The sequence below is a fragment of the Sorex araneus genome, chromosome 3 (assembly GCF_027595985.1).
Source record: "Sorex araneus isolate mSorAra2 chromosome 3, mSorAra2.pri, whole genome shotgun sequence".
NCBI classification, from domain to species: Eukaryota; Metazoa; Chordata; class Mammalia; order Eulipotyphla; family Soricidae; genus Sorex; species Sorex araneus.
Genome location: NC_073304.1, coordinates 217,063,809 through 217,077,716, shown reverse-complemented (window position 1 = coordinate 217,077,716; position 13,908 = coordinate 217,063,809). Strand labels below are relative to the sequence as shown.

Genomic DNA, 13,908 nt, shown 5'->3' with positions numbered 1-13,908 from the left:
AGCCCCAGGTCAGCGCTCCCCAGCCCTCAGGCCTTTTTCTGTGGATGGTCCAGGGGGCTTCTGAGCTGAGGTCATTTCTGATCTGAGACAGACAGGACCCTTGAAGGCTTTGCTTTTCCTGAGGAAAGGTTCCTGCCTGGAGCGGAAACAGAGCCAATAGTGGTTGGTGAGACCCCAGCCTTCACGTTCAGAAAAGGTGGGGCGACTGTCTCCCACAAACAAGTGTCACTTAGTTCATTCACCCATTAAATGAACAAAAATTCTATTCCTGGGGCCGGGGCGGTAGTTCAGCGGAGAATGATCTCGCCTTGCACGTTGTTCTGCAAGGTTCAATCCCTGGTACCACAAACGGTCCCCTGAGCACTGCCAGGAGTGATCCCCAAGTGCAGAGCCAGGAGCAAGTCCTGAGCACTGCTGGGTGTGACCCAAATGCAAACAAACCAAAAAACCTCGATTCCTCTCTGGACAAGGCTTTTAAAATGTAGGGGTGGGGGCTGGAGAGATAGCACAGCGGGTAGGGCGTTTGCCTTACACGCGGCCGACCCGGGTTCAAATCCCAGCATCCCATATGGTCCCCTGAGCACGGCCAGGGGTAATTCCTGAGTGCAGAGCCAGGAGTAACCCCTGTGCATCGCCAGGTGTGACCCAAAAAGAAAAAAAAAAATAAAATGTAGGGGTGGGTGGAGTAATGCCAGGAATTAATGTTGTAGGGGAGGGGAGGTGACTTAGGAGCAGAGCTCTTACCTAGCATGTGTGAGGCCTTGGGTTGCATCCCCAGCACCAGAACTGGACATTAATATTGTCAAAGCTATTACTGTTTACAAAGAACTTTCATATTTTCAAAGGAACAAGAGGGCCCCCCTGTACTGCTGACCCTGTCTACAGCCCAGTACTTTCCCTCTAATCCACTTCCTTCTAGCTACACCTCTGATGATCTAATAGATTAGCTCTATTCTACAGATGGTAAAATTAAGACCAAAAGCCCTCCAGAAACCTGCTGAAGGCACCCGGTGTTCCTTAAAGCTAGTGAGGGGGCTGGCCCGAGTCTGTGGATATGATCAAGATACCAGATGGCTGGGGGTTCCAGAAGGGCCTGATTGAAGACCCCACCCTCTGTGAAGGGACAGCAGAGCCTCGAAGGCTGGAGAGGGACCTGGCTGTCACACCTAAGGCCTATGCTTTGACCTCCGTCATTCCACCTGCCCTGGGCCAGCTGCTGTGATTGTGGGGACCCGCCGGCCCAGACCCAGACTTCCTTGAGGTCATCACCATGGAATCATGGACCACTAGCAGGATGAAGGAGAATTGGGAGAAGGGTCAAGGCCTTGGGTTCTAGCCCAGGTCCTCTGGCCCCTGAATGCCCAGGTCAGCTCTGCTGTGCAGCGTCAGAGGAAGGAGCCAGCTGTCTCGGCTCCTTCTGGGACCTGGCCTGGCACACACTTCCCCACCACCTTCTTGGCCACTGTTCTGTTTGTCGGTTTTGGGGCCACACCTGGCGGGCATGCTCAGGGCTTGCTCCTAGCTCCACACTCAGGGTTCACTCCTGACTGAGCTAGGGGGACCACAGGAGGTGCTGGGGATCCAACCTAGGTTGGCCACATGCAAGGCAAGTGCCCTACCCGCTGTATCCGGCTCCAGCCCTGGCCACTGTGTTTCTGCCGGCCATCTCCTTCCAGCCCCAGGCCCCTTCTGGAGGCACCTAGAGGCCCCATGACCGCCCAGATGGAAGGCGAAGGCCCGGTGCTGACCTGCAGAGGACACAGTGTGTGCTGAAGGTGTCTTTGAGATGCTGGTGTCACCTCTTCCACCGGAGCCGGGCAGGCACAAGACATGTGATCCAGCACACCCAGGCCTAAATCAGGGTGCAGGCAAGGGGCCCTGCATCTGGCTGCGGGACCTGCTCACACATATGTAGAAAATGTATCCATTTCCCCCCCACACAGTGAGGAACAGGTGTGTGTATGTGTGTGTGTATGTGTGTGTGTGAGTGTGTGAGTGTGTGTGTGTGTGTGTGTGTGTGTGTGTAAAGCTCCCTCTCTCAGCCCCACCATTGGCATCTGTCTGGCCCAGCGAGGGGCCGAAGGTGAGCTGTGAGATACTGTGAGATAAAACTGCAGTTTCCTTCTCATCAGCCCTCCTGGGGGGCTGTCCGCTGGAAGGAAGTTGCCAGGATGACTGTGTGAGTGTCTCCGCACCCCCCACCCCACTTCATTTTGCAGGGGTGAGGAGAAGGCTTGAGTTTCACCCCGGGGGATTTTGGGGTCACCCCCCAGTTCAGCCCCCCTTGCTCCCCTTGGGGTGCCCCCCACCGGGATAGTCACCAGTCTTGGGGGGAGGGGAGAGCTTTCCGGTTTGGAATTCAAACTAAGTCTGACCCTTCCCCCCCACACACACACCCAGATGGTGGGTGAAGAGGCCCACCCCAGGGGGCTTTCTCTGCTCCCACCCCAACATGTACATGCCTCCAGACACCCCAGGAAATCTCTCCCCTCGGCTGACTCCACAGACACGCACGCCCATGCGGAGGCCCAGACTCTGCAAACCTTCCCTTTTCTCTGTCTTTCCCTGGTTTGAATTTCGTTCAGCCGCATATGTTGTGTGTGCGTGAGGGGGTGGGGGAAGGGCAGCTGGGATGAGGGATGGCACGATGCCAACTTCTACCTATGGGGCTTGGGCCAGGGCCGCCTTGCCCAGACTAGGAGGGGGCCTCAGCTGGCCCTTTGTGGCCAAGAGGGTCTTCCCCAGCCGTGGGGCAAGCGCTGAGGTCCCTTCCTCAGCCCTCAGGGGCTGGTCCCCGACCCACCTTTGGGGGCCTGCCAGGGAGGAAATGGACAGAGCAGGACCCTGGAGAGAGCGCAGAATGGGGAGCCATCGCAAACCCCCCAATTTCCAGCCCCAGCCCCTATTGTTCCCAGGTGGGGGGGCCTCTATATCCAAGGGGGGCACCTCCTTCCACCTCGCTCTCTATCCCTGCTTTCCCGGTATAGGGCGGGGCGGGGAGGGCGACAGAAATATTTATTTATTTCCTTTATTTATTTAATTTTTTTTTTTTTTGGAGTAGAGAGTGACAGATGGCGGCGGGTCCCGGGGGAGCCGGCTCTCCCCCAATGCAGACGCATGCCAATCACCGTCTCTCATGTGATAGCTGCTGCCCGTGACGTGCCAAGCCCATATGGCCTGGCATAGAGGCTGGTACCCCGCCTGGTAGAGATGCCACACTCGCTCCGCGGTTCGCATGGCGCTCTGAAGACGCGGGCGCCCGCCGCCTTGAGGAGCCGCTGCCCCCGCTCCCTGAAGATGGGGGAACAATGAAATAAGCGAGAAGATTTCTCTTCTCCCCCCTCTCTCTCTTGCCCCCTCCCCCCTCCCCTCCCCTCTCCCCTCGACTCCTCTCCGAGGTAAGTTGTCCGAAAGGCAGCGAGATCTGACCCGCTGGTGTTGGGGGGGGAGGGGGGAGGCGGCGGCTTCGGTCGACGGGAGGGTCCCGAACTGCCCCCTTCCTGGGACGATGCCCCCTCGTGGGGTGGCCACCGGAGACGCCCCGGCTTCCCTTTCCCTAAGGGCTGTAGCTCAGCTCAGGGGGCTGCAAAGGGTGGTGTCTCGGAGTGCCATGGCTTTGGGGGGCTCCGGCAGGATCATGGGGGGGAGGACGACGTGTTGAGACGGAGACGGGGAACCCCCCTATAGTTGTCCCAGAGGAACCGGCGACCTTTCCCAGCCACCAGAACAGAGAGGAGCAAATCAATAAATTGGGATTTTCCCCCCCATGCATCCCGAAACCGAAATACAACGAGATCTAAAGAGCCGCGTGGGAGGGAGGCAGTTTGCTGAGGGGAAGGGGGTCCCTGACCGCGGGGGACACGCTCGGGGATCGCTGCCCCCGCCCCCGCCTGCTCCCCACGCCCCGGCTCCCCGGTCCGGGCGGCCCCGAGCCGGCTCGGGAGCCGGAGCCGCGGCGGTTGGAGGACAGATCCTCGGGCTCCGGGAACTGGGGCTGCGGGGGTGGGGGCCCAGGCTCGGGCGGCGCGCGGCCAAGTTGCAAATTGGATTAGGGCGCGTGGGGGTGAGCGCCGCGGGAGGGGTGGGGAGCGGGCCCGGGGGTCCCCGCGGCCGGAGCTGGCGGCGGTGCCCACCGCGGTCGCCGGGCCCCGCCGCACGGCGGGCGGAGCGGCTCCCGGCCGGGCGCGGAGGCGCGTTTCCTTCCCGAAGCCCCGGCGCGGCCCCGGCCTTGGCCCTGAGAAGACCCGGGCGAGGGGAGCGCCCCCCGGTTCCGGCGAGGGGCGGAGCCGGCCCGGCGCTCGCCCAAGGGCCTGGGCCGACACCGCGGGCGGGCAGCGGAGTAGGGCTGGGCCGGCTCTGGGCGGGGCGGGCGCAGGAGGTGGGGATCCAGCCCCCAGCCCCCCCTTCCCCTGGGCAGGATCGCTCCCCCAACTGGAGGGCGGACGCGGGAGGGGGGCGACGGCGTGACCCCAGCGCGCCCCTCACTCGGTGCTCTCTGTCTCCCCTTCCCGCCCGCGGGGCGCCCGCAGGCACCATGCTGACCCGCCTGTTCAGCGAGCCCGGTCTCCTCTCGGACGTGCCCAAGTTCGCCAGCTGGGGCGACGGCGACGACGACGAGCCGAGGAGCGACAAGGGCGACGCGCCACCGCCGCCGCCGCCGGGGGCTCCGGGGCCCGCGCGCGCCGCCAAGCCGGTCCCTCTCCGCGCGGACGAGGTGTCGGAGAGCGCGCTGGCCGAGGTCAAGGAGGAAAGCGAGCTGGGCGGCGAGGAGGAGGAGGAGGAGGAGGAGGAGGAAGGGCTGGACGAGGCCGAGGGCGAGCGGCCCAAGAAGCGCGGGCCCAAGAAGCGCAAGATGACCAAGGCGCGCCTGGAGCGCTCCAAGCTGCGGCGGCAGAAGGCGAACGCGCGGGAGCGTAACCGCATGCACGACCTGAACGCCGCGCTGGACAACCTGCGCAAGGTGGTGCCCTGCTATTCCAAGACGCAGAAGCTGTCCAAGATCGAGACGCTGCGCCTGGCCAAGAACTACATCTGGGCGCTCTCGGAGATCCTGCGCTCGGGCAAGCGGCCCGACCTGGTGTCCTACGTGCAGACGCTGTGCAAGGGCCTGTCGCAGCCCACCACCAACCTGGTGGCCGGCTGCCTGCAGCTCAACTCGCGCAACTTCCTCACGGAGCAGGGCGCCGACGGCACGGGCCGCTTCCACGGCTCGGGCGGCCCGTTCGCCATGCACCCCTACCCCTACCCGTGCTCGCGCCTGGCGGGCGCGCAGTGCCAGGCGGCTGGCGGCCTGGGCGGCGGCGCGGCGCACGCCCTGCGGACCCACGGCTACTGCGCCGCCTACGAGACGCTGTATGCCGCGGCGGGCGGCGGCGGCGCGAGCCCAGACTACAACAGCTCGGAGTACGAGGGCCCGCTCAGCCCCCCGCTCTGCCTCAACGGCAACTTCTCGCTCAAGCAGGACTCGTCGCCCGACCACGAGAAGAGCTACCACTACTCTATGCACTACTCGGCGCTACCCGGCTCGCGGCCCACCGGCCACGGGCTGGTGTTCGGCTCGTCGGCGGTGCGCGGGGGCGTGCACTCGGAGAATCTCTTGTCTTACGATATGCACCTTCACCACGACCGGGGCCCCATGTACGAGGAGCTCAACGCGTTTTTCCATAACTGAGACCTCGTACCCGCCCCTTTCCTTTTTCTTTGGCCTTTGCCCGCACCCCCTGGCCCCGGCGTCCCCGCTCCTGGGCGCAGGGGCACCCCCACCTCCGCCAGGCGCCGGGCGCGGGCACGGACCGCCGGTCCTCTGATCCGGGGCAGTGGGGGTCCTATTCTCGGTGGGTGGCCCATCCCAGGGGCCTCGTTTCCTCCCCCAGGGGACTCGCCTTCTCTCTCCCCAAGGGGTTTCCGCCTCTTTAAGGGGAGTACTTCTCCAGGGACCACTCTTTGGGTCCTCCCTTGGAGACCCTTCTCTTCCCATCCCACTTAGATTTCCTCCTCCCCCACCCACCCTTGCAGGCCCAAAGGCAGCGACCTACCGAGGGCAGCTGAGCGGTGGGGGTTGTTTCCCTCCCTTTAGTATTAATTCTGAGGCAGACACCGAGCTGCCCCGGGCGGTAAAGAAGCCGGGCGCCCCCTCTTTGTGGAAGAGGGCCGAAGTTGGGGAGCCCAAGCCCGGACCTGGGAGGTCCTTAGCCCCAATCCCTAGTCTCTGCGTTTTGTGATTTCAATTTTGGCGGGAGGGAATGTGGCTCGAGAGGAAAGAGAGAGGCCATGAAAATTTGTAACTAGAATCCGTTTTTCCCCCCTTTTCCTTTTTCTAAAAACAAACAAACTTAAAAAAAAAAAAGCAAGCTAAGAGGCGACGGAGGCCGAACGCAGAGTCCGGATTGGAGAGAAAACGCAGTAAGAACTTTTAGAAGCAATAAAAGGCAAAAAAATACTACTACCAATAATAATAAAAAGACACAAATATCTATGCAAGGAGGTTCTGACTGAGCCGAGCGGCCCGGCCCGGTCCCGGGAGGCGCCTCCCGGCCGCGGGCCGCGCCGCCCAGCGCCGATCTGTGCACTTTGGTGAAGCGAGGGGCCGCGCCGCCCCTCCCCCTCCCCAGGTTCTTACAATCAGTGACTCGGAGATTTGGGGCCCCAGTGCCACTGCCCTCCCCTCGCCCCGTCCCCGTTGTGCGTCATGCTGTTTTTTTTAAAAGAAAAAAAAAGTTTCCAAATTTGTATGGAATGGCAAACTGTTGGGGGGGGGTCGGTTTGGGGAGGGAGGGTTTGCATGAGAGACACGCACACCACAACGCACACACACGCAGGCCCGGCGCATGGTCCGGGACAGAAGGAGGCCAGCTCCCGGCCACCCTTCTCGTCCCTCCTGGGAGGCACTTCCATCCCGGAGGGGTGAGGGTGGAGACCTGGGGGCAGTCCCCCCCACTGTGCCTCCATGGGCGCCGGACCCCTGTTATTTTTGGTGTTGGAGGGGGGAATTGTCCCAGCCGCCTCTTGGGTGGCAAGTGGTCAAGGAGAGGGTTGAGGGCTGCTTCCGGACTCCCCCCACCTCAATAAAGGGCAAAGGAGACCTCTCCCCACCAGAGGCAGGGACCACACCGCCACACACACCACGCACAGATGCAAACCCACACGCCACACACACGCACCGCAATTGTACCTTCCTCTTGTAACGAAGACGAAACTCCTGTCGGACACCCGAAGTGCATTGCGTGTTTCTGTTCAGTTTAATGACGATTAATAAATATTTATGTAAATGAGATGCAAAGCTGGACCGCTTTCTCACGGTGGCCTCATTTCATTCCGGGATGGAGCCGGGCTGGGGGTGAGGAGGACACGGTCCAGAGACTATGAGCAGACCAGGAGGAAGAACGCCCCCCTACCCCAACATTCCCAAGGGGGATTCCCAGCCTGCACGTCCCCTCATACTCACCACACCCCGAGGCAGCTCTGCACACTCACACCCCTGCCCCATGCACACACTCCCCTCCTTACACTCCTTCGGTTCCCAACACCAACTCACCTCTGGGAAAACAAAGTCTCTTTCCATCAGCTGGGAACAGCAGGTACAACCCTCTGCCCTCTGCTGCCAGATCAGTGTGTGCCCGTGGGAGCCTGCTGGGAATTTTTTTAAATATATGAAACAAAGTAAAGGAACTTGAAGATGAAATACTGATGGAGGAAGCATTTCTGTGGACTTGGGAAAATCAGCCCCGTTTTACCTGCGGAACAGAGACATTTGTAGGGGTGTTAATGAGGTTGGAGGAGATGCCCAGGGCTCTATGAAGGGGTGAGTGTGGTGCTTGGTGGGGTAGAGACCATCACACCCAATACTTTTTTCTGTCTGGGACAGCTTGGGAAGAGGAACCCCAACAGGCTAGGAAGGCAAAGAAAGAAGGTACCTGGCAGAAGCCTCAACTTCTGCGGAAGTCGCTCCTGCGTCTCAGACAATTCTGTCTCCAGGATGGGGACAAAGAAGCTCTGCAGCAACTTTCCTGAAAGGGGGTCCTCTTCCCTGAGATTCTTGTGCCCAGTGGAGCCCTGGACCCCTGGCATGTTTGGAAAGGGGTCTAAGTGCCAAAAACTTCCCCCACCCCATACAAAACCGAACCCAGAAAGCCTGAGCATGTTTGGGAATGCCAAGCCTGAGCGGTTTCCGATGCTACTTACTGAAATTATTTTTTCCAGGGAACATGTCGCTTTTCAGAGACGAAACAGGGCTTGTAATGCTGGTTTGGGGGTGTGAGGGCGGTATGCAAAGACTTTTCAATGTAAAACCCGAGACCCTGATGAAGGCAGCAGTAAGGGACTGAGGGGAAGAAGCCCCACCAGAGGAAGGTTGGTGTCAGTCCGACTGGCACCTCCAGTGGCTCCCCTAAGGCGACCACCCCCAAACCCTTTCCTTCCTGCAGCGGGGAGACCTTCTAGTCCCACAGCACCCCTGGAGCTCTCCACTTCGGGTGCTGACTGCTGACTCTCGGGAACTGAGCCTCACCACAGTACATGGGGGAGAGGGAGGTCCTGCATAGTCTGAGGCCCTACCCAATGCCCCATCGGAATTCTGGGCAGTCCCCCTGTAGTTTTCTGAGAATTCCACTGGAATCCTTTCCAAATTGCAGAATTCTCATAGGCTTGCCTCCCCAGGGTGCGATTAACCAGGCCATTCAGCCCCAGGATTCGCCCCTGTGGGTGGTCTGAGAGGGAATTTCTAGATCTGAGTCACCCCTACTCTTGGGAGAAAGAACTTGAACAACTTTCTCCTTCCCCACTTCATACACAGGGAGCACCCCAGACCCATTGCTCAGAGCCAGGCTGGGGCTGACTGGCTACAGAGCAAAGGAATCGACCCATCCCGCGGCCACATCTTTGCTGGCCATGGGTGGGTGGGCACAAGGGTCACTGGGATTTTCTCTCATGCCACCAGGTTTCCAACACCCCTCTCAGTAGTCCCCCTGTGAGAGGCATCTCAAAGCTGGCAGTCCCTCCTTCCCGGCCCCCCTGACACCCAAGCTTAGCTTTTCTGGCACTTGACAGTGTGGCTTCTGTTTCAGAAGTCAGATTTCAGCTCATTTCAAAAGACCCTTGGGAAGACAAAGGTGCCCAGACCTTTTGGAAGGGGGGCATTGCCAATGCTTCTGCCTCTTGGGATTCCGGACATCCACAGGACTCACCCCTTGCCCATTCCCTGACCCTTCCTGCATGCCCCCACACTCCAGGGGTACTAACACTTCTCCCCAACACTCAACTTTCCCAGCAAGATGGACAGATGAGCAGAAGAGGATGTGAGGGGACACATGGCCCCAGATTCCTGCTAGCAGCTCTTCCCCTCTCACTCTGCTCCCACTCCCTGCACTCATGCAGAGAAGCGCAGGGAACAGAAGGAGATGTATGATGGGGGCAGGGCAGGGGGTAGTAGAGGAATAAAATGGCGCCAGAACTGGAGGGGGGTGGTTAGGAAAGTAGCACAGGGCACCTTCCTGCCCTAGCCTGCCCGGTCAGCTCGGCTGCCTCCCTGGCTGCCAATGCCAAGGGCTGGAGTCCAATCCATCTGGAGGGTGTTGCCGGTCATCTCCCAGCCCCACTGGCAGCCCTGGGCTTAAAAATGCCAGAGACTGAGGTCTCTGGGGACTGACCATTTGCCCATTGGGGGAGGGGGAAAAAGCAAAGAAATACTTGCTGCTTTTCCCCTGTTTAACCCTGCTAGATCCTGGATAGCCAGTCTGTGACCCTCAACCAACCTCAACAGTGAGTAAACCCCCAGCTTTCGTTGCATCACCCAGAGAGACAGTCCAATAAGCCAGAGTAGTGCCAGGACCCCGGAGCCATCAGCCGAGGACTCCGCGGGCATAAATCGCTTCCCTTTCTTCCCAGTTAGGGGAAAACCCACAAGCCTGTGGGTGCCAGGATCCCCCATAGTTGGCAGAGGGTCCCGCCCACTTAGGCAACCTTCACTTCCTCCTCTCCCTCACATCTTTAGTGGCCGCTCCTCCAGGAATCTGTTGATTTGAGGGACGGGGCTGTAGAGGGATTAGCTCGCATCCATGAGAGGTCTGGAGTTTAGCAGTCCGGGAAAATGGAAAGAAGGAGCTAGCAGGGCAGCTATGCCGGTGCCCGACTGTGATTTTCTATCCTGCTCCCAGGGGTCAACCTCACTCCTCACGCCTGGCGGGTCCTGTGTGCTCACAGCAAACGGACTCCTAGCCGGGATACGGGAGGGATGACAGCTCCCACCCTGGCACCTGGTACCGACACAGACCACAGGCCCAGATGGGAAATGGCCCCGAGAAAGCTCTTCCGTTTCAGCACCAGCCTCTGTCCTTCAGTTACAAAATCTGGGCGACAAGGGGGGGGGGCGAGGGGGATGGCCCAAAGGACTGTGCAGAGCACCACAAGCCCTCCTGGACACTGCTGGGGGGCCCTGGGGGGCCCCAGCACACTTGATGAGGTTTCTGACCCTCCTTCCCAATTTCTGGATGAAGTTTCCTGGGTGAGAAAGGGCACAACCATCTCGGGAGAGCTGGACAATACTCCGAAGTGTTCTCCAGACTGTTTCCCGCCTCACTCTTCACCGGAATAGTCAGGAGAAAACGGAAATCCAAGGCCGGTCTCTGGGGTGGAAGGGTAGTGGGTTTCTAGGGTGGGCAAGATGTCAGAGACCCCCTAGGATGGGGAAGGGAGGCTGGGGAATAAAAGGGAGAACAGAAGGAAACCCCCAGATGTTAGCCATGCCAAGGCAGAGGGCACGCAGTGGGTGGAAGCCCTGCCCAGCTGTGTCCCCCAGTGCTCCCAGTGGCCTGAACACAGCATGGCAGGAAGCAGGGGCTGGTGATTCCAGGCATCCCCATCCCAGGACCCCCACACCTGAGTGAGCGCCTGGTCTGGGGTATCCAGACCATCCAAGCAACTCCCTGCCTCAGTCTCATCCCTCTTTTTAGTATTAATTGAATTAGGCACAGATCTTTTGCTGCGCTAGTCAGGAGGCCAAGGCTTCAAGGGCAGGTCCCAATGGACGCAGGAGCCCCCAAGCCCCCTTGGGGACCTGCATGCCAGTTCCTACCCTCAGTCGAATCTTCGCCAAGGGCACAGCTGGGCGGGGTCTGGGCAGTCCGCCCGGCTCAGGACATCTGTTCTTGCCAGAGTCGCATTAAAGGCGAGGTGGGGGTGGGGGCTCAGAACCAGCCCCTCCTTCTGAGCCGCTGCCTGCTTTCTCGACCACGGGCGCAGGCAGCCCCAGTCGGCTGCGCGGGTGCTTTTCCTCTTTCCCCCTTTCCCCTTGGGAAAAGCGAGTGAACCTGCAGGACAAGTGGGACTTTGTCTCTTGCCTTCGTCCCCTTCCTCCCCAACCCGATGCTACACTCCAGGGCCGCTCTCCTGGAGGTCCACGGGTGGTTCTGCCCCGCGGGAGCTGCCTGGGAACCTCCCGCAGGCGCTGGGCGCGCACCGCCTCCGAGGCGGCGGGCGGGCGGGCGGGTGCGGAGAGGATCCCGCTTGCAGCGAACCTGAGCTCCGCCGGGCTGTGAGACTGAGGCCAGGGTGCCTCGGCAGCGGCAGCGAGGGTGAAAAGCAACTCAATTAAAATGTCAAAAACATTTGGGTTGGGGGCAGTTTTTCTTTCTTTTTTTTTTTTCTTTTCTCCTTCCAATCTGAACACCACCAAACTCTTAGCAAAACCAAACCCAAATCCTCAACTAACCGATCGATCGTTTTTTGTAGGAAAGCTAACAGCCTCCTCGGACTTCTCAGTGCCTCCCCAGAAATAGCTCCCGCCTGCCACCCTTCACCACCCCAGGGCCCTGGCGCCAAGCCCAGGTCGCCCCTTGCCCACCCTTCGCTGGCGCGGTGGTGCCAGTCTGTGCCACTCAGCCGGTGCCCGGTGCCCGCTGCCAGGCGCGGGGGGAAGGCGGGGAGGAGCGGAGGCTCCAGCTTAAATTCCATGGCATCTGTTCATTATTATACAGTGAGGATTTTTATATGGACAGCTAAATTAAAGACAGATTTTTGCCAGAATTGCAGATCCCATAAAAATGATGACACAGGATGGGGGCTTTTTCTTTTTTCTTTTTTTTTAAAAAAAGAAAGATGAAAAAACATAAGCCCACAAACCACAACCCAGACCCCTCCGTGCCCCTCTCCTCCCATGACCGGGAGTTCCTGGGCCCCCTTGTGCCCTCCTTTCCTGCCACAGGATGGACTGTCCAGGGTCACTTAGATCCCAGCGGCTTCTGTGTCTTTTGCAGATGCCGGGTGCCCAGTGGCAGCGGGGTGGGCTGGCCAGGCCAGGAGTGGCAGGGCTGCAGGGCTGCAGAGCTGAGGCAGCCTTGATGTGAAGGAGTCGGGGTTCACCTTTCTGCTTTCCTAAGCCACGGGGCAGTGGCAATCCAGGCTGGTGGTCACAGAGCAGGGCAACCTCTGAACACCCGGTGTGTGGGGTGTGCCATGCTTGGAGCTTGGCACCAAAGGCCCCCTTTCCAAAGGAGAGGGTTACAGGGCACCGTTAGTCCTGGAACTGGGGTCCCAGGGTTCCCCGTGTCCCGGCTGGGTATCGTAAAGCACTGGCTCCACACTTTGGCAGGAATTCTAGACCTCTCAGGGATGCTGGGTCCTGAGTGAGGGAGGCAGCCAAGCGCCCAGACTTCAGGAACCATCAGCTGCTGCACCTTCCAGATTCTGGAAAAGTCTGGGCGGGCCAGGAGGGGAGGATGGCAGGAGAGAGGGCCACTCTCCAGGGTTCAGAAGTGTCCCCCTAGTTTATTCGGAATCTTCCTGAATTTTTTTCGCTTTACAATAAAAAAAAATTTTTTTTTTTAGGGAAGCCAAAGAAATGTGCGTGGATGTCTGTGGTCCTGCAGCGTGCCTTGGCCCACGTCTGTCTGCCTGTCTGCGCGTCTGTCTGTGCGCGCTGTCGGCTCGGCGCTGGGTCGGAGCTGACTGCGTTCCTATCAGGAGGGGAACGCAGGGACATCTGTGTGCGGAATGACTGTGCCGACTCGAACCTGCCAATCGCTCCTGGCACGAGCTGGGTAACAAATGCCTGTTACCTCGGAATGCTGGCGGGTGGGGGTGGGTTGGGGGAGGGCGCCTGGCACCGCCGGGCTGCCAAGCCTTGCCAAGCCCCCTTCAGCCCTCCGCGGGTCCCGCCCCCTTTCCCGGAGCTGGGGGGCCACCAATTGGATTATCCATTAATTAGCAGTGATTAGAAAATTTGGGTGCGGTTGAGCCCGGGTCGACCTCGAGTCCGGGCCCCCACCCCTCCCGCCGCCCCGCGTCCCTGCGCCCCTCCGGCCGGCAGCCCGCCCCGTTTTCCAGATGAACTCCGCTTTCTACGGAGGGCGGGCAGTCGGCCAGTTGAGGGGGTGGGGTGGCTCACGGAATGCAGGGAAAGGGGTCCCCGGAGGGAAGAATTCCGCTGAAGTTGCCAGGAGGAGTTTCTGCGGCCGAGTGTGCGGGTTTGTGGAAATGGTTTGCGTAGACGCGGGCTGCAGGGCCGGGGTGTGGGTTGGGGCTGAGTGGATCTCGGGCCCAGGCTGGGGCTGGGGCTGGGGCTGGGCTGCGGCGGGCAGCGGCGGCGGCGGGGGGCGGGGGGAGCCCCGGGTGGAGGCCAGAGCGACCGTGCCTCCTGCGCGCACCCCTAGCCCCCAGCCTGCCGCCCGCGCCCCAGCCCGGCCTGCGCCGCCCGCCGCTCCCGCCGCGGGTCTGCGTTGCGGTGGGGGAGGGCTCTGGGCACAGCCGGTGCCAGCTGGGGGCGGGGGGGGGGGGAGAGGCCTCGCGAGGAGGGCGGAGACGCATCTAAAATTCCGAGACATCTGTTCACCCGGGGACGAGACACGGGGCGCTGGAGGCTGGGCGCCCCCGCCGCGTGCTGCCCGCGTCCAGGGCGGGACTCCCTGCCACCAGCAC

General features: G+C 60.6%; 1 protein-coding gene across 1 annotated transcript; it reads left to right on the top strand.

Annotated features, from left to right (window-relative positions):
• The first annotated feature begins 3,107 nt into the window (after positions 1-3,107).
• Positions 3,108-7,285, top strand: NEUROD2 (neuronal differentiation 2). The gene is made up of 2 exons (XM_004608730.2): positions 3,108-3,398; positions 4,530-7,285. The coding sequence occupies exon 2, from the start codon at positions 4,535-4,537 to the stop codon at positions 5,669-5,671; it is 1,137 nt and encodes a 378-aa protein (XP_004608787.1). The 5' UTR covers positions 3,108-3,398; positions 4,530-4,534; the 3' UTR covers positions 5,672-7,285.
• The last annotated feature ends 6,623 nt before the right edge of the window (positions 7,286-13,908 follow it).